Here is a 21925-nt window from a genome sequence, read left to right as displayed (position 1 = left end):
ATTGAAAATTAAAGGGTTAAAAAAATAAAAAATATACACACATTTGGTATCGCCGCGTTCAGAAACGCCCGATCTATCAAAATATAAAATCAGTTAATCTCATCAGTATACGGCGTAGCGGCAAAAAATTACAAACGACAAAACGATGGTTTTTTGGTGCCACAACTTTTGCGCAAAATGCAATAAGAGGCGATCAGAACGTAGCATCTGCGCAAAAATGGTACCGTTAAAAACGTCAGCTCGAGACGCAAAAAATAAGCCGTCATTGAGCCATAGATCCCGAAAAATGAGAACGCTACGGGTCACGGAATATGGCGTAAAACGTGCGCCACTTTTTTCAGACAAACTTCCGATTTTTTTTTTAACCCCTTATATAAAAGTAAACCTATACATGTTTGGTGTCTACGAACTCGCACTGACCTGAGGCATCACACCCACACATCAGTTTTACCATATAGTGAACACAGTGAATAAAATATCTCAAAAACCATAGTGCTATCGCACTTTTTTTGCAATTTTTCAGCATTTGGAATTTTTTTGCCGTTTTCTAGTACACTATATGGTAAAACTGATGGTTTCATTTTTAAAGGTACAGCTCGTTCCGCAAAAAATGAGCCCTCACATGACCATATTGACTGAAAAATAAAAAAGTTACGTCTCTCAGAAAAAGAATGGCGAAAAAAAAAACGGAAAGCGAAAAATCGGCCGGTCGTGAAGGGGTTAAAAAGAGAAAACGCAGCTGTTTGAGAATAAATGGCTTCACCCAACCACTAACCATGAGTGGGAAAAAAGATTTTGTGTTATCATTCATATCTTCTCTGAAAAAAGGCCAAGAAAGCAAAAAATCTGCCGGGGTATGTAAACTTTTGAGCACAACTGTAATTATACATTCAAGTATGTTCTGCAGCCATGAAAACATGAATTGTTTCTGTAATAGTCTGTTTTTCATCAGGCTTTTTTTCTTTATGTGAAACCTTTATCATTTGTGTGTCCCCCACTTTTCACTTTTTCTATAAAAGAAAAACAAGAGGTCCAAGAGGTGGGGTACCCACGTGTCTCCAGGCAATTATTTGGGTACAGTTCATGAGCTGTCCATCTTCAATGGGCTACTGTGGCATGCAATTGAGACCAGATTAAGACATGCCTCCTCATTTTTTATTGGTTATTGATACTTAGTCCATGCAGATATTCATGAAGAGTTTTGCAAACGTTTACTTTGTGTAGACTACGTGGATCTGCTCATTATTTTCTACACACCTTGACAGTAGAGACAGTCTGACCTGGGAAAGTTAGTTTTGTACACAGGTGTGAACTGGCCACTTCTGCCTGGTTCATAGTGACCCGAGCTAGCAAACATGATGTTTTATCAGACTGATATATCATTTGTGACTTGTCTTACTGAGATAGTCTCTGTCCAATAATTATTGTGGTTGTTACTTCAACAAAGGCCCCTATACACATTAAATTAATGTCTCCTGAGTGTTCGATGATAAGGATCAGACATGTTACTTTACAATACTTGGTCCTTTTGTTCTTTCTGGAGATAAACTGTCACAATGGCTGACTTAAGCTGGGTTTACACACTGAGACTTTCTAGCGATCCAACCTGCGATCTCAACCTAGCCGAGATCGCTACAAAGTCTCTGGTGAGCTGTCAAACAGGCAAACCTGGCCAACGACGCAACAGCGATCCTGCAGAGCGACCTAGCTGGTTGTTGGGGACATGTCAAAGCTGCTATTTGAAAGGGAAGTCGCTGTAAAGTCCCCTTTACACACTGAAACTTTCTAGCGATGCTTGCTGCACAGCGGGAAACAAAGGACCTAGGAATGGTCCTGAACGATTTGTAGCGATCAGCAACTTCACAGCAGGGGCCAGGTCGCTGATAGGTTTCACACACTGCAATGTCGCTGGGGATGTCGCTGTAACGTCACAAAACCGGTGACGTTACAGCGATGTCGTTTGCGATGTTGCAGTGTGTAAAGCCACCTTTTAGGCTGTTTTCACACATCCGGTTTTTGCAGTGCAGCTCAATCCGGCTCAAAAACCTATGCAACGGATGCGGCGAAAAAAACTGATCCGTTCCATAAGTTTTTCCATGCGGCCCGTCCGTTTTTTGACGAATGTGGCTTGATACTGAGCATGCGCAGTGCAAAAAACCGCATGCGGCGGCCGGATGCGTTTTTTTGCCGCAGGACGCCGCATCAGACGTCCATAGGCTTGCATTGTAAATCGTGCCGCACAAAAAAACGTGACAGGCAGCGTTCCATCCGGGCGCCGCATGGGCTAAATATGCTGCATCCGGCAAAAACCGGAGCCAACGCAAGGCCATGCGGCACAATACGGCGCTAATGCAAGTCTATGCGGAAAAAACGCAACCGGCGGGAAAAAAAACGGTTGCGTTTTTTCTGCAAAGTGCCGTATTGTGCCGCACTCCAAAAACCAGATGTGTGAAAGCAGCCTTAGGGCCACTTTACTCTCCTTTACCCATTGAAAACACATCCATGCTCAGCCAAAGCGAGTGCTCATGTGCATGTGGCGCCAGGAGGAATACCTGCCGATGGATAAACACTATCTAAGGTTACGTGCCAACATCCGTGTGAATGTGACCATCTGAGAGAATTGGACCAATTTTTTTTTTCTCTCAGGTGTCATCCTTGTTGCATCCCTTCTTTTCTTATTCTTTTTTTTTTCTTTGAAGCAGGTAGACTGGCTGAATTTTCGTTATTCATTCACTCCTAATAATGTATTCGTTAAAAATGGAAAAAGACTTGGATGGAACTACTATAAAGTCCAAAGTCTGTCTTCTGTGTTTCATCCCTATTATACAGATCCCCATAGACTTTAATGGCCGATTCTGATCCAGAAAATGCGCTCTGAGCCTCGCAGATCGGACACACTAATCCGTTTTTAAAGCTGGTTTGTCCATGGAACAATGAAATTCTATGGGTCCATGTGGTGTCTGAGAAAAAAACCGACAGCAGCAGGACGTGTAACATCCCCTTATCGTCAGGCTAGATGTTGGGTTGTCCTGCTTTCTAATAAATGTAACTAGCATTCACTGGACGGCCTAATCAGTTAGCGCACGGGATGCTTAATAAAGAATCTTCCTTTTTTATTTTTTGCTTTTACATTTCCATTTATCTTGTTGCCACACCGATCTCTAAACAATTGGCAAGGGGAGTTATAATCGGCAGCAATATTTTGAACGTGCCTCTGTTGGTGGCGTGAGGAGACTGAATTCTTTGTGTACTTTCCCAATGGGGTCACCTTTCTCACAGCATCCAGATAGTTCTTGTGGCATCATTGGGGACATGAATGATCTCTTTATCCGTAGCCTGTGTATAAGCAGACAGCAGGACGGTTTGTACTGGGATGTATCTAGTGCTTTGTTGCATTATTTGCAGAGTGGTTATCGACTCCTCTCAAGCTCCTCTCCTCTTGGATGATACTATGGAGACAGATACACCTCCCACCTCAATGATGAGCTGTAATACAGAGGGAGGCATGGATAGATATGAGTTTAGGGATGGGTATAGTCATATGCCTACTATGCTGATAGAGGAGTAGACCAATTTTATTTTTTACAAAGTGTACACTGAAAGTTGTTACTTTGTAAATATTTACCATACTTTTTTTTTTATTTAAGGCTAAGTTCACATTTCCGTTGATTTGTATCAGTCACATGCGTCGCTTGACGCATGTGACTGATGCGCTGTTCAACGCTGTACAACGGATGACAAAGAACAGAATTCTTTGTCGGATTCCGTTGTGTGCGGGGGGCGGAGTTCGGGGGCAGAGCCGAGCGGGGGGCGGGGCCAGGCGCTGAGGATGTCAGTGGAAGTGCTGCGGTCTGCATGGCTGAGGACAGGTGAGTGTATCTGTGAGTGAGTGAGTGTGTGTATGTGCATGTATGTATGTATGTATGTATGTGTGTGCACATGCAAAGTGCGGGAGGGGGCGGAGCCGAGCGGGGGGCGGGGCCAGGCGCTGAGGATGTCAGTGGAAGTGCTGCGGTCTGCATGGCTGGGGACAGGTGAGTGTATCTGTGAGTGAGTAAGTGTGTGTATGTGCATGTATGTATGTATGTATGTATGTATGTGTGTGCACATGCAAAGTGCGGGAGGGGGCGGAGCCGAGCAGGGGGCGGGGCCAGGCGCTGAGGATGTCAGTAGAAGTGCTGCGGTCTGCATGGCTGGGGACAGGTGAGTGTATGTGTGAGTGAGTGAGTGTGTATGTGCATGTATGTATGTATGTATGTATGTATGTATGTGTGTGTGTGCACATGCAAAGTGCGGGAGGGGGCGGAGCCGAGCAGGGGGCGGGGCCAGACGAGGGTGTCAGTGGCAGTGCTTGTCTGCATGGCTGGGGACAGGTGTGTGTGTGTGTGTGTGTGTGTACATACATGTGCGGAGTGCGGGAGGGGGCGGGGCCGAGCTGGGAAGTGTCGGCCTCCCTGCACACGTAACCAGCCTAAATATCGGGTAACAGCAAAGCACCCGATGTTTACCTTGGTTACCCGATATTTACCTTGGTTACGGGCCTACACCGCTTAGCGCTGGCTCCTTGCACCGTAACCAGGGTAAATATCGGGTAACCAACCAAAGCTGGTGACGTGTGCAGGGAGCCAGAGAGCATGCGCAGCGAAATCCGACGGATCTCGCTGCTCAAAAAACGTTACATGCTGCGTTCCTCCCGCCCGGCGGTCAGTCGTTCCACGACTGATCAGTCGGGCGGAGGGTGCAACGCAGCATCATCAGTCACAATCCGCTGCTCATACAAGTCTATGGGAGCAGCGGAATCCGCTAAACGGATTCCGCTGTTTACAAGAGCAGCGGATTGTGACTGATAGATTTTAGCGGAAATGTGAACTTAGCCTTAAAGGGTTAGTCTGGCCTCCTGCAACAAGTTTGTAGTCACTTTATGTGCCTGCAGACTTGTAAATCCTCACATCGTGTGCACTGCGCACTTTGAGGATTTTTTGGCATTTTGAAGGGCGAGTATGTGATTTGCATACATCCGGGTCCGTGCTGACTAGCTGGGAAGAGCCGCGCTCAATGCAGGTGTATTGAGCGAGGCCGAATACAGAGTAGTTTTAATGTGGCCAGAAGATTGCAAATCGCAATGCGCATGATTTGAGCATTCACAAATCTCAGTCACAGACAGCGACTGCAGACTTGTAGTCTAAAGGCCGCTTTACACTCTGCAACATCGCTCAAGCGATCTCGTTGGGGTCGCGGAATTTGTGACGCACATCCGGTCGCTTTAGCAATGCCGTTGCGTGTGACACCTATGAGCGATTTTGAATTGTCGCAAAAACGTGCAAAATCGCTCATCGGTGACATGGGGGTCCATTCTCGAATATCGTTGCTGCTGCAATAACGATGTAGTTCGTCGTTCCTGCAGCAGCACACATCGCTCTGTGTGACACCACAGGAACGAGGAACCTCTCCTTACCTGCATCCCGCCCGCAATGCGGAAAGAAGGAGGTGGGAGTGATGTTCGTCCCACTCATCTCCGCCCCTCCGCTTCTATTGGGCGGCGGTTCAGTTGAGCTGCTGTGACGTCGCTGTGACGCTGAACGAACCGCCCCCTTATAAAGGAGATGGTTCGCCGGTCACAGCGACGTCGCATTTCAGGTAAGTAGTGTGACGGGTCCGCGCGATGTTGTGTGCCACGGGCAGCGATTTGCCCATGTTGCACAACTGATGGGGGCGGGTACCCACGCTAGCGATATCGGTCACGATAATCATAGCATGTAAAGCGGCCTTAAGACCGGACAGCCCTTTAAGTAGATTATTTATTTAACCAGTTCTGAACCAAACTAGACTTTGAATATCAAGTGGCAGTCCATGTTTTACTCTGCACTGATGTTTTAAAACATCAGTGAAGAGTAAACATGGATTACGTGGAGTCAGGGAGCTGGCTGTCAAACAGCAGACTACCACAAAGAAGGCCTGAATAATTGATTACCAACTCTGCCTTCATGATTGAACAAGGGCTTTAATTTCTTTGTCAATCCCATTAATCATGTGATTTCTGGGTTTAAGGAGAGAGCAGGAACCTAGGAAACCATGTCTGTTATGTTGTGCAGACAGGAGGCTCAACTTTCCCTTTAACTAGGTAGAGCTAATACAGCGGCCCCAATAACAACAACAAAATAGAAGTAAAGAATCTGTATTAATATGTTAAAATAGTCCTCAAAGGTCTTTTTAAGACTGTATGAGGGACACCTTGTGTTTAATAATAAAAAATAAAAGAAAAAAAGCAATAGAAAAAAATTGCAGCACTTTTGGTTTTTTAGACCCTTTTTAAAAGCACATGTATGAGGAGCTCCAGAATATCCTGGTCCTTAGACAATAAATTATATATATGTGGTTACCATATCCTCACTGCAGAACACTTACCAAAGACCAGTGGACTACACGAGTGGTGACAGATTGTATAAGCATTATTAAAAGTTTTTTGTTTAGCTTATTTTGTCCACATCCTTCTTTTTTAATTTTTTTTGTCAAATCTTGGATAACTTCCTTTATAGATAATTTTTTAAACATCACAAACATAAGTTACAAAAATAAAGCCGGGGAATATGTGGCGACTTAACATGTCATGCATCAAAGTTTGAAAAGTGTTGCGGGAATAGATAACAAGACCCGACCTACATATTTCCTTCCTGTTGCACCTGTCAATCAGATAGCAGTGCATTGCTGGAACTTTACTTGCACTTATTTCTGAAATAACACATCCAATCTCTGAACAAAAGGTATATTTACATTCAGCATCCTAGCGCCAGTATAGCACTGGCTTTACTTTATATATGAAAATCCTAATGCTCGGTTCCCTGTAAATGTGACCTGGACAGCTCTTTTAACTTGTCAGTTTTAGACTTAAAGACTTTATTAAACAATACTTCTGGATCATCTATTCTTCAACTCTTTATTTTATCATTCATCTGTTATTCATTCTAGAATTTTTCTTAACAAGCTGACAACTGATGATTGGAATAGCCATACACACTTTGTTACAGATTAAGCAGATCCTTCTCCATTTGACAACACAATAGTATCTCCTGGTTGTGCATTTTTAAATCAGAAGAAATAATCTCAAAACGGCAAAATGCAGAGATGAAATTCAAGTGTTTCCTAATACTGACATGTCAGATGTGATGATAGGTCCTCTATAAGGCAGTTGCGATGCTTGTTTATCAGTATTTGTCATGAATATTTTCCCAATATTACAAAGCAGCCATTCCACAGAGCTCTATATGGACCTCCTCTACATGGACTGAATGTAGAATACATGTGCAAGTGAGGTCCATTTTTGCTGCAGATATTCCTTGAAATTTAAGTCACAGCGCTGCTAATATAATATGCATCAATTTTTAACGAGAAAATCTGCTATATAGTCACTCTGTAGTGATGTAACCTGAAAATGTTAAGTATAAAACTTAGTTGATGAACGGTTTGTTTTAGCCAAAGATGGGATGGCTGTATAGTCAGGATGAAATGAACACCAGACTGAGATTCTATCATTTTAAGCTTTATATTAATTTTCTGTTGCAGAAAAGCCCAAGAAGAGAATAAAAAAGTTGTCCTGGCTGGATGTGTTCCTCAAGCTCAACCAAGACAGGACTACCTGAAAGGTCTCAGTATTATTGGGGTAAGATTAATTATGCTCTGGGCCATTCCAAGACATTGAAAATTGGCTACTTAAATGAATTATGAATTCATAGCACAAACTTCAAAGTATTAAAATGGAAATTATGATTTGATATATTGTATTTTTATCAAGGAAGAAAATAATTGACAATGTTTTACCATTGCTAGGTGGTTTAATAGGCAACATAAAAGACTCTGATGCTGACGTTTTCTCCAGTTTGAGAAAACAGCCAGATTTAGAGTCTTCTGAGGACTCAAGACCTCCTGTGTTTGAGTCAGTGACTAAGCCATGTTTAGCTGTTTTCTACTGGCTAAGCATGTACAAATTTCTATTTTTTATCTTATTAGCGTTTCGTGTGTCTTTTCATGGCAGGATATTTTTTTCCAACATTTTTACAAGCGTATAGTGATGATCGAGCACTACCATGCTTGGGGTGTTTGGTACTCGTAACAAGCATTTTGACGCTTGGACAGGCGTTGTTTACTTGAATCAGCACTCCTCCCATTTGGCACAGGCGTTTTTAAGTAGCAGGAGATTGCAAAGAGGGGTTCTGCCATGTTTGCTCCCAGTTCACACACTGGAAGCTTGTGGAAGGGGAGTGTATAGCTGTTTTCACAGAGTGCTGGTGCTGTGTGGCGGCCATTGTTGTGTGGTTTTGTGGCGGTGGGGCCTGGAGTCATGGAGACTCTGCCGTGCAGCATGGGTGTTGTGTGGCACCAGGTCATCTGCCCTGCTGGTGCATTGCTGCTGCTGCAGTGGTTGGCACACGGTGCCGCACCTTTAAGGCATAGATTAGGGACCCACTCAGAGTTTTGCCGTGACGTGGCAGTGGGCTTCATACAGTCTGATCAGAATGTTAAACCAAGAACCTCATGTTCAGTTATTTAATTTTTGCATAGCGGCTTTAAATCAAAGTATGATTTTGGGATGTGCGATTCATGTCTTTTTCTCCTGGTATGCTCATTTACTGAGTATAATAGAGGTCTATGGGGAACATTTTCTGGAAAAATGCTTGAGTTCCCCATAGACTTCCATTATATTCCGTAAACTAGTAAAACCCGTCCAAGCGTCAAAATACTTGTTAGGAGAACCGAGCACCCGAGCATGGTAGTGCTCACTCTTCACTATAGGCGTACAGTATTTGATTATTTTCTATATACTGTATTCAGTGTTCGAGCGTGTGACTGGTTAAAAACTTCCAGAGATAAACCGCTTCTATGTCTAGAAAGACCCAGCAGCCCCGATGTCCTGTGATCATGTGTAGTAAGAGCAAACTATACTGTATAAATAAATGCTGCCTGATAGGTGCACTTCCTCAATTGTCACACATCACAGGATTTTTTTTACAGGGTTTACATGAATGCGCAGATTTCTGCAATCTGAGCGAATAAGGATATCTCTAGTCATTCAATGTCTTACAGCTGATTTGCTTAGGATTTCTCTTTTCCTTCCATCTAACACGTAAAAATTAACGAGACCATTCTGCAGTGCTGGCACCAAATGCTTGCATGTTGTTTTTACCACTCAAAATAATAACTGGCGTATTTGTCGACAGCGCCAGTGTTATTTATAAGCCTTGGCTGTAAAGAGGGGTTTTTTTTCGTTTTTTTTTAAATGGACTTTATATAAATTTTTCCTTTTAGTAAGTGCCAAATCAAGTCCCAGCCCCTGAAACGCTTACCATATGCTGTTTGGGCAGTTGGTGTAAATTATTGCCTCTTTTTGGCATTAATGTTATGTACACCTGGGTCATTTTCATGTGGCGTGCCTGTCTGTGCAGATTTCTTGCTTGATTTATAGATATGTTATAATTAGCATAGTATGTTATGCATAGATAAACCTTTATTTTAGTATTCTCTTGCTGCATTTTTGTGTTTGCAATATGTTTTAACTGCTAGGTGCTTAGTTTTACTCAGACTTCTTAACCCCTTCACCCTTAAGCCTGTATTCGCCTTCATGACCGGGCCATTTTTTCTTTATTCTGACCAGTGTCACTTTATGATGTAATAACTCTGGAAGCATACAACATTTCCCGGTGATTCTGAGAATGTTTGTTTTTTTTCTTGATACGAGGGGCTGCTGATAAGTCTTTGGCTTTACCCAGGAAGAAACAAGATAGGATGATGTCAACACACTTCTTACATTGGTATTCCAAGTTCTGTAAGCCTAGCAAAAAGAAGGATTTCGGTTGTGCCTCAAACCAGGCATCTGTAGCAGCCATGGCATTAGAAATGGTGTAAAATGTAATACCCTTGAAGTGTTTCTTCAGGTTTGGAAACAGATGATAGTTGGAGGGAGCCAGTGCTGGTGAATAAGGTGGGTGGTCAACCAGCTGGAAGCCCAGCTCTGCCAGCTTTGCCATGGTCGCTTGTGCAGTGTGAGCGGAGGCGTTGTCTTGCAGGAACAAGATTCCTTTGGACAGCTTGTCGCGCCTTTTGGCCTTCAGAGCTGCCTTCAATTGGTCCAAAAGTTCATTGTAATACCTTGCATTGATGGTGGGACCCTTTTGAAGGTAATCCATTAGCAGCACGCCCTCCTTATCCCAGAACACAGACGCCATCACCTTAGTTACTGATTTTTGCACTGAACTTCTTTTTACAAGGAGAACCACTGTGCCGCCACTCTTTTGACTGCTCCTTGTTTTCAGGGTCATATAAATAAATCCAGGTCTCATCCGTAGTGACCAGTCGATCCGGGAAGTTCTTATCAGTCCGTAAACGCTGACAAATGGACCAGGAAGTTTTCACTCGTATGCTTCTCTGATCTGTTGTAAAAACATTTGGCGACCCACTGTGCAGATAGCTTCCTCATGTCCAAATGTTCATGGATAATGACACAAACACGTTCATGGGAAATCCCCATGATGTCTATTACTTTAGCTGAAATTTGTGGATACTCCAGTAAGAAGTTGTGCACAGCATTGACGATCTCCGGATCAACAACCTCTCTTGGTCGTCCAGGGTGTTACTCATCCTTAGTGCTGAAGTGGCCCATTTTAAATTTGGCAAGCCAGTTTTTAACTGTGGAATATGAAGGACATTTATCCCCCAATGTCTGCGACATATCAGCATGAAAATAGATTTACTGAGGCTGGGAGGATAGAACATCCAATATCAAAATGGTTCTTTAGAGTCCACAATGAGTCCACACAAAGGACTCCAATCTGGGGGCACCACCCGGTAATGTGACACCAAGGAAAATGCAACAACAGTCATTAGATGAGTCCCTTAAATCCAGCAGCATGACCGAGACAACACAATCCCACGTGGCAGCTAATCTTCAATGTCCAATAGTCCATACACAGGCACCAGGACCTGGCCTCAGCAACAGATCCTAGCCCTTCACCCAACAAAGCATCAACTAACTAACAAAACATGTGGCCGAATCTTCCACCTCTCCTTAGATCCACCCCCTTGGTTGATCAAGGGTTCACACCCACTTTTTGAGTAGGAAGCTATATATGGAGAAGTTTCCAGAAATTACAGGCTTTTATTGGATTAGTCACATGCGGAGAAGAACAAAGACACTGTTGCCCACTAGATGTTGACCTAGGCCTGATTATATTAAAGTCCAGAAACCTAGGCCAGGGAGGGACAGGCTGTTAAAAACCCTTTCCCCTCTTTATTTTTGTACAGACTAGTGACCTCTACGGGTCCCTTGTCAAGTACACAAGTCATGGCTGTCATGACTCAGGCCTCCTCCTGCCTGGACAATCCATCTGCATTTCGGTGTTGGCTGCCTTTTCCATATTGTATGGTAAAGTTATCTGGTTGAAGAGCCAGGCTCCATCGTAGTAAGCGTCCATTGTCCCCCGAGACTCAATTTAACCAGGTGAGGGGAATGTGATCAGTAACCACAGTGAATTCTCGTCTATACAGATATGGCCTTAGTTTCATTAGGGCCCATACTACAGCCAGGCATTCCTTTTTAACAGTTGCATAGGCCACTTCTCGGTCCAGCAGTTTCCTGCCAAAGTGGGCAATGGGGTGCTCCTCCCCAGCTGCATTCACCTGAGTACAGCTCCCAGTCCATAAGAAGAGGCATCCGTCTGAATAATGAATTTCCTCTTGTAGTGTGGAGCTACCAGAACAGGGTCACAGACCAAGGCGTCCTTCAGCAGGCTAAAAGCCTCATCACCGACTGGATTCGAGGTCACCACCAGGGGCATTGTTTTCTCATTGAGGTCTGTAAGGGGCTTGGCCACAGTGCTGAAATGAGAAACACATTTTCGGTAATAACTGGCAGTGCCCAAAAAGGCCATAACATGTTTCTTGGTTTGGGGTACAGGCCAACCTCTAATAGCCTGGATTTTGGCAGGTTCAGGATGTAGCTTCCCTCGTCCTACTCTATGCCCTAGGTACTGTATTTCACCCTTTCCCAACTGGCATTTATCAGGTCGAATGGTTAGGCCTGCTGCAAGAATCCGGTCAAGAACAACAGCTACTTGATTCAGATGTTCCTCCATGTGTGGCTGAAGATGACGATATCATCCAAATAGGCACAAGCAAAATCACCGCATCCCCGGAGGATCTGGTCCACCATTCTCTGAAAGGTTACAGGGGCGTTCTTCATTCCGAAAGGCATGTTTAGAAATTCATACACACCAAAGGTGGTTATAAAAGCCAACCTTTTTCTCCCTCCCTCCGTTAGAGGGATTTGCCAGTATCCCTTACTGAGATCCAAGGTAGTGACATATCGGGCCCCAGCTAGCCGGTCTAGGAGTTCATCAATATGGGGCATTGGGTAAGGATCACTGATGGTATGGTCATTTAGTTGTCTGTAGTCCACACAGAATCGAGTACTCCCACTTTTCTTGGGTACTAACACCACAGAAGAGGCCCAAGGGCTATTGGAGGCCTGAATTACCCCAAGCTGTAATATCTCCTCAATTTTGTGCTGCATGGTGATTTTAACTGATTCTGGTACTCGGTAAGGAGTCTGTTGTATGGGACAGATACCCTGAGTGTCCACTTGATGTTGGGTTACTGTGGTTCGACCTGGTTGGGTTAAGAACGCAGGCTGTCTCTGATGGAGCACCCCCAGCATTTTGGTTTTCTGTAAGGAATCCAGGTGGTCTCTCAGAGGAACGTGTTCCACAGTGGATGGTGCTCTTGCGGCTTCCACAAGATCAGGTAGGGAGTCCTCATCCTCCTGACTGTCTTCTGAAGCCATCCGACAGCTTGCGATCATTGGTAGGGTCCGGTCATGCTACTCCTTAATCATATTCACATGGACAGTCTTTTGTCTTAGGCCTTGATCATCTAAAGCAAGAAGGTAATTAGTGTCATTAAGTTTTCGGAGAACCCGGAAGGGACCCTCCCATGTTGTCTGCAGTTTTTTTTGCTGTTGGGGGAACAATCATTAAAACCTATTTTTCTTCTGCAAACTCCCGATAGCGTGCTCTGCGGTTGTACCATGTTTTCTGTCTGGTTTGAGCCATCCTTACAATGATCCTGAGCAAAACTAGCAAGTTGAGCCAGAGTTTCCCGAAGCTTTAGGACATATGGAATAGCAGGGGCATCCTGTATTTTCAACTTGCCCCTCCCAATATTCTTTTAGTAGGGTTAAGGGTCCTCTAACCTTTCTTCCATAGAGTGGAAAGGGAGAAAACCCAGTGGAATCCTGGGGAACTTCCTGATAGGCAAATTCGAGATGGGGTAAGTATTTCTCCCAGTCTGAATCCCTGTCAGTGAAGGCCCTTAGCATACTCTTCATAGTGCCATTAAATCGTTCACAAAGTCCATTTGTTTGAGGATGATAAGGTGTCGTTCGGATCGCTCGTACCCCACAAGTGCGCCAGAGACACTGTACCAGCTCTGACATGAACTGGGAGCCTTGGTCTGATAGGATCTCACTTGGGAATCTCACTGCTGCCACCAGTTTGTGACGGAGTGTGCAACAGAGCAGTAAGGGACACCAGGCCGAGGAACAATCCAACAAGATTTATTGAGGGAGGGAGCATAGAATATTTAATATCAAAATGGTTCAGTTCACAATAAGTCCACTCAAAGGAAACATATCCGGGGGCGCCACCCGGTAATCCGATGCCAAGGAAAATGCATCAACAGTCCTTACATGAGTTCCTTAAATCCAGCAGCGTGGCCGAGACAACACAATCCCATGTGGCAGCTGATCGTCAATGTCCAAAAGTCCATACACGGCACCAGGACCTGGCCTCAGCAACAGATCCTAGCCCTTCACCCAACAAAGCATCAGCTAAAAAAACATGTGGCTGAATCTTCCACCTCTCCTTAGATCCACCCACTTGGATGGCCAAGGGTTCACACCCACTTTTTGAATAGGTGGCTATATATGGAGAAGTTTCCAGAAACTACAGGCTTGTATTGGATGACTCCCATGCGGAGAAGAGGAAAGACACAGTTGCCCACTAGATGTTGACCTAGACCTGCTTACATTAAAGTCCAGAAACACAGGCCAGGGAGGGACAGGCTTTTACAGAAGTGACTTTCAGAAGACTACAGTTTTTCCCCAAAAATAAGACACTCTCGTATTATTTTTGGCCCGAAAAATGCGCTAGGGCTTGTTTTCAGGGTAGGGCTTATTCTCAGGGAAATGAGGGTTAGGGGTAAGTTTACCACCTAAAAAAAAGCTGATCCCACCCCCCCTTCCAAGGAGACTCATACTTACCAGACTCTAAACGTCTGCGTCACTTCCAGGTACTTCTGAGATCTTCGGTGGGCGCCCCCAGCAGGTATGCTCCAAATCAGTCATCCCCTGCTTCTGGCCGGCACACACAGACACATCAGATCGCACACACAGAAAATCCAGTGATACCTGTTGCTTCTGGCCGGCAGGGGAACCTGGGACGCCGTGCAGTGGAGCGTGAGGTCCTCAATGTGTTCCACCGCAGGTCCTTGCATTTGACTGCATCTCTGGTTCCCCTGCTGGCTAAAAGCAATCGGTATCATCAGATGTGGTGAGTGTGGGTGTGCGATCTGATGTGTGTAAGTGTGCGATCCACTGCAGGTCCTTGATGTTTTCCACTGTAAGTCTTCCTGTGTGAGGTCCTCAATGCGTTCCACTGCAGGTCCTTGCATTTGACTGCATCTCTGGTTCCCCTGCCGGCTAAAAGCAATCGGTATCATCAGATGTGGTGAGTGTGGGTGTGCGATCTGATGTGTGTAAGTGTGCGATCCACTGCAGGTCCTTGATGTTTTCCACTGTAGGTTTTCCTGTTAGGCGTCTGGTGAGTATGAGGGTCTTCTGTCTTCTTTCTTCTCTCTTTTGGGGGTGTCTGCATTCTATAATAAAGTGTCCTGCATTATTCTTTACCTTTTTTGGCTGCATGGACACTTCATTTTTGAACCGCGACTAGGGCTTATTTTCAGGATAGGGCTTCTATTTAAGCTTTACAGTAAAAAAATGAACATTTCTTATTTTTTTAGGGTAGTGCTTATGTTCAAAGAAAATATCCAAAACTGACACCATTCTGAAAACTGCACCTCTTAAACTGCTCAAAACCACATGCAAGAAGTTCATTAACCCTTCATGTGCTTCATTGGAACTAAACCAATGTGGAAGGAAAAAATAAAAATTGTACTTTGACATAAAAATGTTACTTTGCTCCAAAATTTAAATTTTCAGAAACATAACAGGAACATTGCACTGTACAACTTTTTGTGCAATTTCTCCTGAGTACGCAGATACGTTACATGTGTTGAAAACCCACCGTTTGGGCGCATGGCAGGGCACAGAAGGGAATGAGCGCCATTTGACTTTTTGAACACAAGCTTTGCTGGAATCATTAGTAGACTCCATGTTGCAATTGGAGAGCTCATGATGTGCCTAAACAGTGGAAACCCTTCCACAAGTAACACCATTTTGAAAATTAGACCCTCCAATTAATTTATCTAGATATGTTGTGAGCACTTTCAACCCCCAAGGGCTTCACAGAATTTCATGAAGTTGAGTCGTGAAAATGAATGTTGCTTTAACCCCAATTTTTTCATTTTCATAAGGGAAACATTAAAAAGTGAGCCTCAAAACGTGTTGAGCAATTGCTCCTGAGTACGCTGATACCCCATATGGGGTGAGAAACTACAATTTGGACACACTGTCAAGTTATGAAAGGAAGGAGTGATGTTTTAGAGCACAGATTTTGATGGAATAATCTATTGGTGTCTTCGCGTTTGGAGAGTCCTTTATGTGCTGAAACATTGGAAATCCCCCATTTGTTACTCTATTCTGCAAAGTGACCCCCCCCCCCCAAGGAATTTATCTAGACATGTGTTGAGCCCCTTAAACCCCCAGATGCTTCCCAGAATTTTAGAACATAGAACTGTGACAATGAAAAAAATGGATTCTTCCCACAAAAATGTTGTTAAAGCAAATTTATTCATTTTTACAATAGCAGGAGAAAATGGACCCCAAAATGTGTTGTGCAATTTCTTCCGATTACGCTGATGTTCTATATGTGATGAGCAACTACTATTTGGACACACTGTCGAGCTCTGAAAGGAGGGAGTGATGTCTTGGAGCTCAGATTTTCATAGAATGGCCTGCAGCCGTCATGTTGTTTTTGGAGAGCCCTTGAGGTGCCAAAATAGTAGAAAGCTCCCACAAGTTGTTATTATTATTATTATTATTATTATTATTATTATTATTATTATTTAGAGCACCATTGATTCCATGGTGCTGTACATGAGAAGGAGGTTACATACAGAATACATATACAAGTTTCAATAGACAGACTAGTACAGAGGGAAGAGGGCCCTGCCCTTGCGGGCTTACATTCTAAAGGATTTTGGGGAGGAGACAGTAGGTGAGGTGTAGGTTGGGCGGCAGCTTCGCACGTTGGAGGTGCGGCAGCTTCGCACGATGGTGGTGCGGCAGCTTCGCACGGTGGTGGTGCGGCAGCTTCGCACGGTGGTGGGGCAGCAGCTTCGCACGGTGGTGGGGCGGCAGCTTCGCACAGTGGTGGGCCGGCAGCTCCGCACGGTAGTAGTGCGGCAGCTCCGCACGGTGGTGGGGCGGCAGTGGTGAGGTTGGGGAGGAGGTGGGATGGGATGGGGTCAAGTGCGCAGGTGGTGAGGTGCGCTTTTGAGAGAACATGTGCAAGCTCTCCTTCGATGATGGTGGGGAGGAAGTTTATGGGGGAGGGGCAGTGGTCTGTTATATGAAGGGGTTGTGGTGGTTGAGCAGAAAAGACTTGTCTGGTTTGGTCGATCTTTTCTTTGAAATGTGTAGCAAATGTGGGCGAAGGAGGGAGTTAAAAGTATTAAATAGCGGTTTGGGGTTGTGTGTTAAAGAGGGTATGTGAGCTCTGAAGTATTCCTGTTTAGCAGAGGTAAGGGCCAAGCGAAATGTGTGAATTGCATTTTTTAATGTGGTGAAGTCTTCCTGGGAGTGTGTTTTCTTCCAGCGCCGCTCTGCAGACCTAGACACTTGCCGAAGCTTTTTATTGAGGCTGTTGTGCCAGGGCTGTCTATTGATTTGTCTCACTTTGCCATGCACAAGAGGAGCAACTGAATCAATAGCTGATGTGAGAGTGGCGTTGTAGAAAGTGGTGGCACAGTTTGTGTCGTGGAGTGAAGATATGGAGGACAGTGGTAGGATAGAGTCAGAAAGGGTGTGTATGTTGAGGTGTGCAAGGTTTCTACGGTGGTGTGCTAGGTGCTGGACGGGGGGGGCAGGTGAGGAGGACATGGCTGAAAAGGTCAGTAGATGGTGGTCAGATAAGGGGAGAGGGGAGGTTGTCAGGTTAGATAGAGAGCAGAGACGGGTGAAGATTAGGTCTAATGTGTGTCCATCTTTGTGGGTGGCAGAGGCGGACCACTGAGTTAAAGCTAAAGATGAAGCGAGGGAGAGGAGTTTGGAAGCCGCTGACTGGCGGGTGTCAGTGGGGATGTTGAAGTCACCCATGATGATAGTGGGGATGTCAGCAGAAAGAAAGTGTAGAAGCCAGGCAGAGAACTGGTCAATAAAGGCAGTGGTTGGGCTCGGGGGTCTGTATATGACGGCCACTTGGAGGTTGGAGGGAGAATAGATGCGGACAGAGTGCACTTCAAAGGAAGGCAGGACAAGGGAGGGTAGAGGTGGGATTGGGTTGAAGCTGCAGTTGTTAGAAAGAAGAAGACCCACTCCTCCTGTCCGATGAGTGTAGCTGCTCTCGGTCTGGCGCCTCCTCCATCTTGTGCAGTCGCTTGTAATGCACAGGTGCAAGGTAAGGTCAAAGACCGCTCGTGCATGCGCACTACAGTACTTTGATCTGCCCTCAGCTGCGCAGAGAGAAGTGAGCTTGTGCAGGAGCGCAATGGAGGCCTCTGTGTGGACGTGTAGGACTTGTCATACACACAGAGCTGGGAAGGAGGATGGCGATCGCACAAGATGGAGGAGGCACTGGACCATGACCAGCAACACCTATCTGACCAGACCACCCTCTAGGTGAGTATAATAAAGGTGTTTGTTATGTTCTACAGAGCGCCTGGGATATAAGAGCTTATTGGTAGTGGCCGTAGCTCATAAGGGAAAAACCTGGTGACAAGTGTATGAAATTAGTCCTTAGCTTGCTACTTTCTGGCCTGCTTTGTATTGATATCAATGAACATTCTTCTTTCCAAACCAACAAAGGACAAATTATTTTCTTGTGAGATGCAACCATTTTCTAAGGTTTACATATTTTCTTCTAACTGTAAATGTATACTTATCATATTCGGAGGGAATAAAAAGTTTCACAGTACTAAGAATGCATATTTAGCCACTGCTAGAACCAGCTTTATTTTGTGTTCTGTGATTTTCGTTGTGCAGTGATATTCTCCTTTGGCCAGTGTGTATATTACTGGCGCATTAAGGGACATTTTTCACTTTAAATGCTTTGTCCAGGAAATTTGTCTCCGAAGCTGTATTGTAAATCTGTAACCAAGGTCAGTTTGGGAAGTGCCGTTAACACGGGAACGATAAGAAACAAAATTGGATTTCTGAGCAGTGGTAGTGTGCATCAGAAGTAATGACCTGAATTAAGTTTGGCAAACATATTTAAACTTTAATCTTTCACACAGTCTCGCCCGAGCATGATCTTGTCTTGATCAAGGCATAAATGTATGCTTTCCTAATATATCAGACAAAATTAATCAGCGCCTGCCTAGGAACAGAGCAGGTGACTTTTACTTTGGCTGAAATGGCGTGTGTGCTAATTTTACGTTGGATAAAAAGGCATTTGGAGAAAGATGGGCTTTCCTTTATCGTGTTCTACAACTGCTGATTTAAATTAGCATTCAGTGGGTTTGAATAATATTAAAAATCTGACCTAAATGAGGTTAGGGATTATACCTGTTACTGATGCCCTTCAGTATAAATATATTTAAATGGAGTTGTGTGAGGTACAGAACGGTGTAGAAGAACTACAGGCTTACTTTACCTCTAATTATGGATGTATAAAATGCTCTTGTTCATTTATATATCCTTACAGCAATCTCTGTTGCTCTCCATAAAACAGTAGTTAAAATTGTGAATGCTTGCAGCTATGGAAAAGATTTATCAAAGGGGTTATCCAAGAATTATTCCTTTATTACTTTGACATGCTGTATGTAATAGAGATGTGAAGTTGTTTCAAGATAAGGATGTTGTTATAGAGCTTGATGAAGACCTCAAGACGAAGTAGAAACGCTTAGCTCTTGTGTCAATTAAATTACATGCGCTAATTCATATTGCTTTTCTGGTGAATTGAGGTTCTTATGCCATTCAAGTCAAGCTTTGTATACCAGGAAAGAATGGATTAATAATCCGCGCTGCCGGTGGAAAGGACAGAAAAGGATGAAGCCAGATGAATAGAATCCAAGTAGTTAGTCAACTCATTTCAAAGTAATTAAAAACTTTTTCCTCAGGACAAAATTTCATGCAACAGTGATATTTTGTCATGAATGTAGGGCATTAAATGAAGCATGTAGTGGGGATTTTTTCATCTCAAACAATTTCTTGAAACAAAAGCCAACAACAGGCCAATAACGTGTCATGTGGCCTTGAGCATCAATTACAGCATGACAATGACATCTCATGTTTAGGGCTGGGCAAACCCGGACTGAAAAAGTCCGGATCCACACAGTCTCAAAGTTGCCCGGGTGCAAGACCCGGGCCCATGATTCCGGATGTTTGATCCGGAACCGGGACTCGAGAAAATAAAAAAAAAATAAAGGAATAATACAGAAAATAAGAATGAAGAAAGTGCTATATACTTACCCAGGCTCCGGCCCGGTTGTACTCTGCTCCCATGCTGCTGTATGCTGGTCCTGTGGCCTCCCTGGGCCGCTCATTTCATATGCACTGCTTTCCCCGCCCACCAGCTGGCCTCGCGTCTGTGATTGGTTGCAGTCAGATGCACCCCCGGTCTGTATGACGCTTCTCCTTTCATTCACTCACCACTCATCCCGACTCATTCATTCTGCACTCACAGCAGGCAGCCAAGCTGCTCTATTTCCGCTCGCTGTGGTATTCAGATGTAGCAGAGCTGAATCATCGTGGAACCTCGTGTGGATTACTTCGGATCTGCAGGTTGTGTTGGGGTTACTATAGTGGTAAGAGTGTGGGTTTTGTATTTTATTCCAAATAAAGGATTTTTTTGGTATTTGTTTACTTTCATTTACAGATTAATGATGCAGGTGTCATAGACGCCTGTTCCATCATTAATCTAGGGCTTTGTGGCAGCTGTACGCTGTTTTAACTCATTATTACCCCTATTGCCACCACATCAGGGCATTCAGGATGAGCTAGTAAAGCATCGGGCTTGTTGCATCTAATGGATGCGACAATTCCGGGTAGCTGGAGGCTGATATTTATTTTTAGGCTGAACCTTTCCAGCCTGAGAATATAGCCCTAGCTGTCAGCTTTTTCTTGGCTGGGTATGAAAATTGGGGGAACCGCATGTCGTTTTTTCTAAATATTTATTTAAATAATTAAAAAAACAAAAAGAAAATGCATGCGGTTCCTCTTAGGCCGGAGTCACACTTGCATGAGTCTCTCATCGCATCGCCCATCACAGCTGCACACACTCTTTTGAGCGGGTTCGACTGCATTTAGTTCTATGCAGCTGCACGCTCATTTCTGGAGAGCATCAGGCCGTGCCGGAAGATGCGATGCGAGACTAGCCTAAGTGTGACTCTGGCCTTACGGTGCGCTCACAAGACCCATATGACTCTCACGAGTCTCGCATCACATCACCTTACAGCCGCACATGCTCCAGACATGAGCGTGCAGATGCATAGAACTACATGCAGCTGCATGCTCCTGTCAGGAGAGTGTGCGGCTACCGGGCTCGCGGAGGTGTGTGACTCTGGCCTTATTTTGATACACAGCCATGATAAAGCCCAACAGCTGGGGGCTGCAGCCGTGGGCTTTATCTGTGCTGGTATCAGAATTCGGAGCCCTACGCTGATTGTTCTCTTTATTAATTTATTTTTATACCATGATACTAAGCCGCAGACAGCTGCACTGCTTTCTCCACCCACCGGTGGTCCTGGCACCTGTGATTGGTTACAGTCAGCTGACATGCTGTCCTTCAGGGTGGGGACATGTCTAACTGCAACCAATTACACTATTCAATGAGGGTTAATTGTCAACTCCGGAAAGGAAAGTTTGACCTGGAAGCAGCTTGCCGCCATGACGGAGGTTTAGTGAGTACATCGCACACATCTACCACCCCTATCCCTTCTACCAACATTTTTAATCTCCGGATTCTGGTTCCCATAGGCTTGTATGAGTACCAGATTCTGGACCGGATCAGGTTTTTTTTTTTTGTTTTTTTAATTCAGCAGGGACCCGCTGGTCCCGGTTTTCTGCAAGTTTGACCAGCTCTACTCATGTTGTTCACAAGCGGAATTATTGTTTGCAGAGGCATGGCATCCCACTCTTTTTGAAGGGCAGCCCTCAGTTCATTGAGTATCTGTGGTAAAGATGTACTAGCCTCTACACTGTGATTCAGCTGATCCCATTGGTTTTCAGGTCTGAAGAAAGTGCAAGCCACTCCATTTAAAGTACCCCCAGTCTCCAGAAGCCGTTCCCTAATGATGCGACCTCAATGAGCTGGGGCATGGTCGTCCATGTAGATGAAATTAGGCCTGTGTTGTTCATGCAGAGGCACAATGACTGGATTATTGATGTTATTCCAGTAGTAAAGGCTTGTCAAGCTACCATTCACAAAATGTAGGGCAGTTCTGTATTGACTAAACACACCTGCTCCCACAGTAACACCACCAGCACCACGAAAGGCTCTTCTGGTGAGAACAGTGGCTGATGCATAGTGCTCTCCTTAACGTC

At 44.6% G+C, this 21925-nt stretch overlaps 1 protein-coding gene across 2 annotated transcripts in view; it reads left to right on the top strand.

The window, feature by feature from the left end:
• The window catches only part of CDKAL1 (CDKAL1 threonylcarbamoyladenosine tRNA methylthiotransferase), a 1035666-nt gene that overhangs the window by 218863 nt on the left and 794878 nt on the right, over positions 1 to 21925 (top strand). For both annotated transcript variants that reach the window (XM_075314700.1, XM_075314699.1), the window contains exon 6: positions 7561 to 7657. In XM_075314700.1, the coding sequence (XP_075170815.1) occupies positions 7561 to 7657 (97 nt within the window). The remainder of the gene's footprint in view (positions 1 to 7560; positions 7658 to 21925) is intronic.

Source organism: Anomaloglossus baeobatrachus, chromosome 6 (genome assembly GCF_048569485.1).
Source record: "Anomaloglossus baeobatrachus isolate aAnoBae1 chromosome 6, aAnoBae1.hap1, whole genome shotgun sequence".
Lineage (NCBI taxonomy): Eukaryota > Metazoa > Chordata > Amphibia > Anura > Aromobatidae > Anomaloglossus > Anomaloglossus baeobatrachus.
Note: the sequence above shows the minus strand (reverse complement) of the source record. Positions and strands in the feature narration are given on the sequence as shown.